This window comes from Neofelis nebulosa, chromosome X (genome assembly GCF_028018385.1).
Source record: "Neofelis nebulosa isolate mNeoNeb1 chromosome X, mNeoNeb1.pri, whole genome shotgun sequence".
NCBI lineage: Eukaryota > Metazoa > Chordata > Mammalia > Carnivora > Felidae > Neofelis > Neofelis nebulosa.
This window is the reverse complement of record NC_080800.1, coordinates 43,773,046-43,783,771: the sequence shown is the minus strand read 5'-3', so window position 1 is coordinate 43,783,771 and position 10,726 is coordinate 43,773,046. Positions and strand designations below refer to the sequence as shown.

Below are 10,726 nucleotides of genomic sequence, written 5' to 3'. Positions count from 1 at the left end.
AAGAAAGAAAAGGAAGAAAAAGAAATTCTAGATTCAGGGCTCAGCAACTTTTAAAATGAGGAACCCTGAGGTGTTGGGGGAAGGGGTAGGGGACGGGGGAGGATATCCCTAGTGACTGATGGTTCTAGGCTGGAATGGTGGTGCAAGGGGTGGGGGGTAACAGATTTGTCAAACAGGAAAGGCTGAACTTGCAGCCCTGGCAGTTAAGTCTTGCTGCTGTGGGCATGGGCACAGGAAGGGAGGGAGGCACAGTGGCAGCAACTGGGCTACAGAGCAAAGCCAATGGCTGTGTGTTCCCTCTGGTCCATGTGCCCTAAGATTGCTGAGCCCTGGTTTACAATTTAACTAGCCCTGGAAGTTATTTTTTGAAATCGGAATGATTAACCAGGCATGGCGCTCAATCCCAAAGACAGGACTCAGGACTGAGGAGAGGGAGGGGAAAAGAATGGAGGAAAACAAGGGGTACCAGCTGCACATGGGGACAACAACAGAAAATGAAACCGGTATCGGAATGATGGAGGTAGCTCTCCACCGGGTGTCCTACAGTGTGATGTTTTTCTACTGCAGTAAAGGTGGTAGAAAATTGAGACAGGCACCTTTTCAATTGGATACAAGCACCTTTGGTGTCACCAGGCCTTGTCCACACCCCTGGGTCTTAGGATGGTTCTGTATTTTATTTAGAATTCTAAGGAACCCCAAGGGAGTCACAGCTGCCTATCCTATTCCAATGCCTCGAATGGATTTGAAAGTACCCCAAGCCTAAATTCATGTTCACAGGGACAACAACTGGCCTGTTATATGTACTTAACACTGGAAGGAGGCATGAGTGCCCAGTTATTTTAGTACTGGTGGTCTTTAGGAAGGAATGCATGAGAATGCAGATACAGCTCAGGATCTTCCCTGGTTTATCAGTATGCAGTCCAGATTTGGTTCCCTTTACTATTCTTACATATTCCAGAAGCCTAAAGCACCATCACTCATGGAGGTGGCATCTGGGTAAGAGAATTAGTTGGGACCTCACAAAAAAACGTGAAATTCCTAGTCATTGACTTGGCTTAGAACTTTACTAATCATTCATTTCAAGGAAGCTGGAGAAATCATTCCTTACTAACAAATTCATGGCAAAGTCCTTGTCTACTGGACTAACAAAAACCATCTGGAAAATCACCCTTTTGGCAGACAAGGAGAAAGTTCCATAACTTATCTTTGTGCACTTCAAAAGAGTACCAGGAACAAGCAAGCTATAAAAGTCAACCTCTCTAAATTTGTTTAGAGGAGGTTAACCAAAGCAGCATTGTCTTATAATCAGATATTAACATACACATACACACACACAAACTAATAATGCTAAATATTGTAACAGGAACAAGAAAACATTTGAACTGAATTTTCACAGTCTGAAAAACAGCATTACTATTTTCCTTCTGGCTTTCCTTTCTGTGTTCGGAAAAGCAAAGCCCCTTAGTTTACACTTCATCTTCCACCAATGACAGAGTCCAAAAAAGTGACTTGGTCATGAGCTTTCTGCAGGCTATAGGTCAGGACGGTTGGAATTTTTCTTGCATAGTTTTCAGTGATTGCATATTGGCTAACAATTATGTTTTAAATTAAAAAAAAAAATTTAAAGAATTAAACCCTAGCAATCTTGTTTATTCTCTCATGAAATCTTCCTAATGCGATATCACAGAAGCCTAACTGTATTTTCTCCTAAAGAGAAGATTAAATTCCAGAGATTATGTAGTGCAACTGGTTAACTTATAGGAAAGAGACAACACACTGATATAACTTCACCATCCAAATATGGGAAATGTGTTTTGGGTACCCAGTAAATAAAATACATCCATGGTCTGCAATGTCCTTCCTGTTTTATATCTAGCACAACCCTGTGATTCTAGTTGAAGAGAATGGAGTCAGGATCTTGGTTCGCCATCTGTGCTATATGCTTTAGCACATCCTTTTTGGTAATGATTCCAAGCAATCGCCTAAAAGAAAACAAGGCAACAAAACAAAAACAAATCGGTAGTTAACATTCTCAATGGTGATGCTTTTCCTCCTCAGGCCTTTTCAACTTTGTCTTCAAACACTAACTGCAACTTACAGTGTTATGTGTGCCCAGCAAATGGGACGGCACATGGGTCCCTAAACAGGCTGCAGACATTTCTGCTTCACATCTCACATCTTGCTATTTCCTCTGCTTTAAATATTCCCTACGTATCTGAACCTTATCTCCTGCCACTCAGTTCAAATGCTGCTCTTCCAGAACACTCTCTCTGATCCTACAGGCCAGCAATGACCATGACCCCCTTGCAGCAATGGCATGATCTACACACTTGTCTTGTTTGCTGTTGTGGAATGCATGCTCCTGTGTTCTTAGGTTCCCTGTGACACTGTGCACTCCTTGAGGGCAGAGAAGGGCCTTATTCACTTTTGTGTCTCTATGGAGTCTAGTGGAATACCTTCTTGCATGAAGTAGGGGATTCAGTAAATGTTGAATGAATCAGTTAGGGAAAGTCCCCTTGCTGATTTCAATCCTGCAAGACATCTGTTACAACATTTAGAAATTTTAGAGAGTGAAATTCTCATATAATTGCTGGATTGGCATACCATGTTTAGAAAAAAATCCACCCTTCTCCTCAACTTCCCTTCTTTTCCAATAAAAATAGCAGGGCTTCCTTTACTGCATAAGAAATATCCCTGAAAGAAAGAGCCTTGGCCTTGGGAGTCAGAAGACTTGTGTTTAAAGCCTCTCCCTACTATATATTGATTGTGGACTCTTGTGTAAATCTTTAAACCTCACTGAAACTTGGCTTTATCATCCTCCAATGATAACAGCACAGGTATCATAAGGACCAAATACTATACGAATAATACCTAATATCATTATAATTTTGGTGCTGTCTCTTCACAAGAACACAGCCATTTCCTTTGTGGGGGAGGGGCCGTGTTATTTATAATGTGCAGCCAGCAGTTCACATTTCCCAATCACACTTTCTTCCCCAAACTCCTTTTCTATTAATCATGATGATAAAAGAAACACATCTGTCTTCACCTCGGAGCTTCAAAAGGCCCTATACATGCTACTAATGTTCAGATGAATTGGGTTCTTCTTTATCTCTCTACACTCTTTCCTCCCATGATCCAATTTGCCTTCACCAAAGAGCTCTCACCCATTGTGCGTAACCAGGCACTGCCGCAGTCCCAGCTTGCGGAAGATATCCACTACAATCTCCATGGGTGTAAGGTCAGTCACAGTGAAGGGGCTGAGATCCAGGATGTTCCGAAGCTTTAGGGTGGGTGGTGTGTATGGTGGCATCGGAGGAGAATGCTCAGTGAAATAAATGATGGAAGTGCTCACAACTCCATCCTGTTTTTTGCGAGCATTTTCTATTTGAGAAGTAGAAAAAAAAGTTGAAAATAGAAGTGCCAGTTCAATCCTTCTGGCCCCTCATTGGTCCTGTCCTCCCTGTGTCGTCCCCCATTTTGCACATATTTATTTTATTTCCATAGTGGATTCCATTATCCCCTTTCTGAAATCCTTACCGATTGAAATGATGAGATCTCTTCGGAGAACAAAACCCACAAGTCTTTGGGATTCCCGGGACACCACCACTGGGAAGCCACTATAAGTGGTTTCACTGATGATAGTCTCTACATCTTCCACGGTCATGCTGTCCTGAGTAAGGACAGTCAATAAAGGATCATTTCTACGGGGTTTCATCACATCCATTGCCAGGGTCTTATGAGCAAACTCTTCTTTGGCTTCAAGAAAGGGGTAACCATTGAGACGAATGTGGGCATCATAGATGCCCTCCCGCCCCAGAGCATCTGCCACCCACTTGCTTGTCATGGCTGCAGCCATCAGAGGCACAATGTACTCCAAGCCACCAGTTAGTTCAAACATTATGACAACGAGAGAAACAGTCATCCGAGTCACCCCACCTACAAGGAAACAGATATAAGCTACTAAAAACAGAAGTCCAGATTCATTACAATTAAGGGCCTGTGACAGGAGCCCATCCAGGCAAAGCCCATGTACCAGAAGCATTGCTAAAAGGAGGTCTCACCTATAACTGCACAGCGGCTGGGTTAAAGTAAGTTTATAATGGATGTGAGTCAGATTTCTCAAAATAATATCTATAAAAGACCCAGATGCCATCTGGATTTTTCTTCTTTTGTTTCTTATTTGTGTGCTGCTTTCTCCCCCCTAATTAGAAAAGTAATTGCAAAAGATATCCACAATTGGTATAACACTGCTAGGACTATAGGTTCTCTGGAATGTACAGGCCATTGTAGGAAATTCAAACATTGTTTTTAAGTATATAAAAGAAAGTCATTATCCATAAGCTCACTGCCTAGAAATAAGCAGAGTGAAAATTTGGAATGACTTTTTCAAGTTTTTCGCTATGCAAAAATATGTATTTGTAGGTAGGTGAGCTCATATTATATGTTTAATTCCCCACCATGCTCCCCTCCCCCCACTTTATGTCAGGAACATTTCATATATTATTACAAATTCATTTAACATTGGATTTAAAGATGTTAAGTATTAGCATCACATTCAATGGCTATATAGTATAACATTATATGGATTCACCATAATTTATTTAACCAGTCCCTTACTGTACATATTTAAGTTGATTCCAATTTCTTGCTATCATAAATAATACTGTGATGAACATTCTTGGGCAGATATCCTTATCCGAGTTTCTGATAATTTCCTTAGTAGGATGAAATTTGAGAGTAAAATTACTCTCAAAAGGGAGGAATATAGCTATAGGATAAAGAATGCTTTCTTAAAGCACTTGAAAAATGGCAAACCCAACAGGAAATGGATGCTCATTAAAAAAAAAAAAAAACCTTCAGTGGCACCTGGGTGGCTCAGTAGGTTGAACATCTGACTTTTGATTTCTCGGGTCATGATCTCATGACCTCTGGAGCCCTGCGTCAGGTTCTGTGCTGAGCGTGGAGCCTGCTTAAGACTGACACACTCTCTCACTCTCTCTCTCTCTCTCTCTCTCTCTCTCTCTCTCCTTCTGCCCCTCCTCTGCTCATGTGTGCTTGCTTGTGCTCTCAACCTCTGCAGTCGACTGTGTTTAATATCACATGTCTTTATTCTGTCACCTGTGTGGCAACTTCTTTGAAATCAATACAAACACTACCCACCTAAGCAGGCTGCAGCCCCAACCATCGCATAAAGTCCAGGGGTGATACAATCTGCTCCTTGACTACACCAGCTATTAAAGATGGCCCAGTCATGGTGGTAATAAGCCAGCTGCTCCATTCCTACTCCTAAAAGTCGGCCTGCTATAGCACCAACAGCCATGCTGGGGATAAACAGGCCAGATGGGATCTGCAAAGAGAAAGCAACAGATGGTTAGTGAGAAATGATGCGCTTGCCTGGCATGTGGTAAGGGCTAGAGGACTGAACCTCTGCGAAGCAAACAGGCCAATGACAATTTAACTATGCACTATGCTAGCAAGTGGCCATAAATATTTGTGTAATGCTACAGGGGCTAGAGGTTCTCCGGGACGCGCAGGCAAGTACAACTGCAAAGAAGCTTACCCTGATTCGGGGTCCATCAGGCAAGAGCCTGAACTCTCCAGACCAACACAGAACTGGAGGCAGAAATTAAGCCTTTCCCAAAGAAAAAGGAAAATAGATGGAGTTTCTCATATATGCAGACATTTTCCCCCAATGCTGAATTCTTATCAACAACAATTACCCTCTATTGACTATCTTCCATGCTCTATGCTGGATACTCCACTAACAAGATTTCCTCAGTTCTTTATAACCACCCCAGGAATAGGCATTATTATTCCCAAATCGCACAGAACTTAAGATTCAGAGAGGTTAAGTAACTCACCCAAGCTCAAGACACAGTAAATACTGGTGCTGGGGTTTAAATGCAATGCTTAAAACCACTCTCATATATTGAATTTTAACCCATTGCTCACATGAAAAGGATGGTACATGAGGTTTCATTTTACTTGGTAACAGTATAAAGACGAAATGATTACATTTTATTTTATTTTTTTTTTTAATTTTTTTTTTTTAATTTTTTTCAACGTTTTTTAATTTATTTTTGGGACAGAGAGAGACAGAGCATGAACGGGGGAGGGGCAGAGAGAGAGGGAGACACAGAATCGGAAACAGGCTCCAGGCTCCGAGCCATCAGCCCAGAGCCTGACGCGGGGCTCGAACTCACGGACCGCAAGATCGTGACCTGGCTGAAGTCGGACGCTTAACCGACTGCGCCACCCAGGCGCCCCAATGATTACATTTTAAAAATGAGGTAGTAACTATGGATTGCATGACTATCCAAAAAACAAAACAAAACAAAACAAAACCAACAATGACAAAAAAACCCTCTCATCTGTCTCCTGCTCTATTTCTTGACTCCTAGGATACTACAGTGAAATCTCAATTTACTGTGTTAGGGGAAGGAAGTTATGACAAGGGCAAAATCATTGAAACAGCAGATTATTTTTAAATAACTTGTGTTCAATTTTGGAATGCATTTGAAACTGGGTGGGTTTGATGGTCTGACTGTTCACTTTAAAAGAAGGAAGCCGTGAGGAAAAAACAAACAAACAAACAACAAACAAACAACTCAAGAAGCGCAGCAAGACTTTTCCAGGGTGTTAGGAAGATGCATGACAATTCAGAGGTTTCTAGCACTGCCTACAGCGAGCGCTTGTCTCTCATTGTCTGGTTTGAATAGAGGGGAATAACTCAGTAGTTGGGTGCTAAAGGAAAGACAAATAATCTAGGAAGGAGGAGGAAAATACCTTAACAAATGTTCCTTTCTGGTTTCTTCTGAAATACAGAAATGATAACAGGTACTGAAAATAAAAGATGCTGGCCTGATGTCTGCTGTTGAGAGTTTCAATATTAACTTGGGATCACCTGTGAAGTTCTCAATAAACAGGCACTGATAATGACTGTAAAGAATACATTTAGGTATACATCAGGTTGAACTTGATGAGATTGCTCTTTTAGTGTTCAAAATGGTTGAGTACTGGCTACTTCATTTGGTTCAACTTAATATTTTGCTTTATTGGCAAACTCTAAAGCCACCCTATAAGGACCAAAAACATGTTGGGCAGATATTGTTTTAATACAAAATGCACATGAATAAATACCTCACCATCCTTTCTGAGGGCAAAATATGTGCTCCACGGAAAAGGAGAAAACATTTCCACTTACATCTCATCATTGAGGTGTGCATTTGGCCTAAAACTAGGCTTAGATAATTTTCGATAGAAGTTCAATTCTCTAGGAAGTTAGGAGGACATGTGGGGGCAAAAAGGACTTTTGAGGGTGGGGGATAATGTTGTGTGGGGTTGGAAGTGCCACAGGAGCTTTGAAGATTTTATATCTTGGCTTTACCCCTCAACCCATAGCCACACATATATCCACTGAACATCAAAAGAATCTCCTCACCTTCATGCCAAAGGTGAATATAGTGATGACAATTTTCAGTATGAGTGTCAAGGCCAGCTGCCACATGGCACTGTAGACTCCCACACCAGCCGGTCTGTCAGGCAGTTCACCCCCCTTGCTTGTGTTGAAACGGTTCTCATAGTCACAAAGCTTGGAGGAATCCAGAAGGCCACAGTCATTAAACAGCTCAGAAATGAGCTCACTTGTGCTCATGCGGGTGTATTCATTGGGGAAAGCCAGGATAGCAGTGATGGCTGTCACAACAAGTACCTCTATGACAGGATACTTGCCCAACTGAGTGGTCTTACGCTTCCGACACCAGGCGATGTTGGTGCGGATAAACAAAGCACCCCACAGACCACCAAATATACCCAGCAGAATGAACGGCACAAGCTCAAAGAGATGCCATGGGGTGTGAAACTCCACATAAAACAGAACTAGTCGGCTGTTTCCAAATGGATTGATGGAACGTAGAGTAAATGCTGCCACCAAGGCAGCAAAGAATGAACGCCACAACGTTTTGAGGGGGAAATAGTAGCTGACCTGTAAGAAAGAAGGTGGGAAAGCAAACTTAGAGCAGTATGCAGACACAGTTCCAGGTGAAAAGCTGGTGCTGCAGGAATGAGAGCTCAGGACAAAAAAACTGCCCAGAGATCTCTGGTCACGTGGTAAACACGGAGTTGATCAGAGAGCTTTGGGACTGCACCATACATACACACTGGCCAGAATTCCTGATTCAAAAGCAACATGCATGTTCTACAGACAGTTAAAAGTAGTTACCTCTTCTAGGCTGAATAATACTCCACCGATTGGTGCCCCAAAGGCTACGGATACACCAGCTGCTGCTGCAGCCGACAAGACCTACAATCCAAAACTCAAAATTAGTGACAGAAATAATGCCACCTTTCTTCTGTCAATCGCATGTTTAAAAGGAACGTTAGTGGTTGACATTTCTTTTAAAACTTTACATGCTCTGTAACCAGTTTATCAAAGACAAAATTCAATTTATATTTATTTGAGAGCAAACACTGCATGCTAAATTTTGAACACAGTTCAAATGCTTGAACAGGCAAAGGGTCTTTCCTCTGTAATTAATTCAGGCATGTACTTTATTCCACATCATGCCCCCCAGCCCCAATACTCTCCATTCACTAATGAAATTGAGTTTGTAGACCTAGGAACCACCTAAATGAAGAATTTTCAGTGATGTATTTACACAGCACTCTCTGTTAAGGAATGCCTTTTAAACGAGAGTTTAGAGAAGGCTGTGATGATACAAAACTGAAATAACAATTGGCTCACATCTATTCAGGAGCTGCAAATATTCATACAATGGGTAGTTGGGGTTTCCTGTACTATGTGCCCTACTCCATACATAGTGACCTGTGGAAAAAGAAATAGGGAGGCAACTAGAAGCAACTAGAAGCAAGGAGATAGATTTTGAAGGGAAGAGAAGACCTAAGGGTGTTTCAGTGTGGCAATGAAAAGGGCTAGGTGGAAGAGGAAGGGGAAGAAGCTATCAGGGGGAAATAAAAAGGGACAAGGAGACAGAGAAAGAGAGCAAGTAATATACTTAGCCCTACCTTTGTAGGCAGGCATATGCATGTGCATGTAAAATATGCATGAAAAACACACCGAATTAATGGGAAGAAAAGGTCCTTTCATTAGATTCTGGTTGCTGTGGAGTGAGAAGTGATTTGTACTCGTAAGGAAAATTTTTAAAAGAAAGTTTAGGGGCGCTTGGGTGGCTCCATCAGTTAAGCGTGTGACTCTTGATTTTGGCTCAGGTCATGATTTCACGGATCTTGAGATCGAGCCCCACATCAGGCTCTGTGTGCTGACTGTGTGGGGCCTGCTTGGGATCCTCTCTCTCCCTCCCTCTCTCTGCCCCTCCCCCACTCATGCATGTGTGCTCTCTCTCAAAATAAATAAACATTAAAAAAATAAAGATGATTAAAAATTAAGAGTTTTTGAAGAATAAAATGGTTCTTGGCAAAATAAATAGGCAGGATTCTCTGGGCAGGATGGTGCAGGGCAGGAAAATGAAGGGGAGGAAAGAGTGAGATGTCCAGGGCTAACTTGGGAGGACTTCAAAATCCACAGCTATATATTGGCTTTCATTGAAAGCATTTCAGTGACTGTTTGGGATGAATTATGAGAAAAAAGAAAGAATCGTGGTGGCTAGTTTGCTTCAATTTTTTTTTGTTGACCGAGTGGAGTCTGTCCATGCCCTTCCTTCTCAAATCCCTGTTCTACCTTCAAGCATCTGCCCACTTTCACAAGGCCCCAGGACACAAAAGGGTGGCTGCCGATGGTGAGAACAACAGGAAGAAATAACTGGAAAGTCTAAAATAAACAATAGGAAGTGAGCTCAAGATGCAAATATTCCTGGGTCTAGTTAGAGGAATAAATGACATCTGTACAGAGAAATAGCCCAAACTCCCTCTCATAAGGAACTACTCCCCTTCTATAAGGAACTACTTGAACAGAAATGCCAATTTTATGGAATGAAAGTAACTGGCAATCTGTAGTTTCAAAGTCACCCCTGCCCAGGCAAAACCAGCAGCAATCAACACTTTACTCTTGCCAGTTAAAATGTTTTTTTTTTCCATCTCTTTAGCTTCTGTCGTGCATTATTACCATCCAACAACCTCAGCAATTGAATACTGCCTTTATGCCCTTCTACCATTTGACAGGTAGCTAAACAAGTTACTCAGATCTCCCTCTCCCTCTCTCTCTCCTGCTCACCTTCTTCTCCTGCCAAAAACATTCCCCCTTGGACTATCAAAATGTATTCCATATTTGAAGTTTCAACATCTTTGAGCTTCCTTCTGGGCCTTATGGTTTTTTTTGTTTTGTTTGGTTTTCAGAATAAATCACTAGGTTCCCATTTTGTGAAAAATCCTTTCTAATGAGATGACCTTGGCCATGACCCATTTCATATGTGATTTCTTTGTAATTCAAGGAAAATAGAGCAAGAACCATTATTTTCTTAAATCCTTCATTATATCAGGATAAAAGTAACCAATGACTTGGAACATTTTTAAAAACTGCTCTTCCTCTTCAAAATGATATACGTTAGCAACTACATAAACATGAGAACCACTACAGAGATGTTGTGGCAGGACTACTCTGGTGGGATTGAGGCAGAAGGCATAGAGAGATCCAATACATAGAGAAACTCATTCAGTGTGGCAGTAGGTAGAAATAAAAGATGAAAAAGCTGGCATCTGAAACAGGCTGAGTTCATATTCGTTCACAGGAATAAACGACTGCTTCTAA

General features: G+C 41.6%; 1 protein-coding gene across 4 annotated transcripts in view; it reads right to left on the bottom strand.

Moving 5' to 3' along the window:
* Positions 1–1,042: 1,042 nt before the first annotated feature.
* CLCN5 (chloride voltage-gated channel 5) overlaps positions 1,043–10,726 on the bottom strand; it is a 181,952-nt gene continuing 172,268 nt past the window's right edge. For 3 of the 4 annotated variants that reach the window (XM_058714458.1, XM_058714457.1, XM_058714459.1), the window contains 6 exons: positions 8,225–8,305; positions 7,445–7,987; positions 5,164–5,350; positions 3,541–3,939; positions 3,168–3,384; positions 1,043–1,982 (listed from right to left, as the gene is read on the bottom strand). In XM_058714458.1, coding sequence (XP_058570441.1) covers positions 1,892–1,982; positions 3,168–3,384; positions 3,541–3,939; positions 5,164–5,350; positions 7,445–7,987; positions 8,225–8,305 — 1,518 coding nt within the window. In that variant the 3' untranslated portion in view covers positions 1,043–1,891. The remainder of the gene's footprint in view (positions 1,983–3,167; positions 3,385–3,540; positions 3,940–5,163; positions 5,351–7,444; positions 7,988–8,224; positions 8,306–10,726) is intronic. The other variant, XM_058714460.1, reaches the window with a different exon arrangement.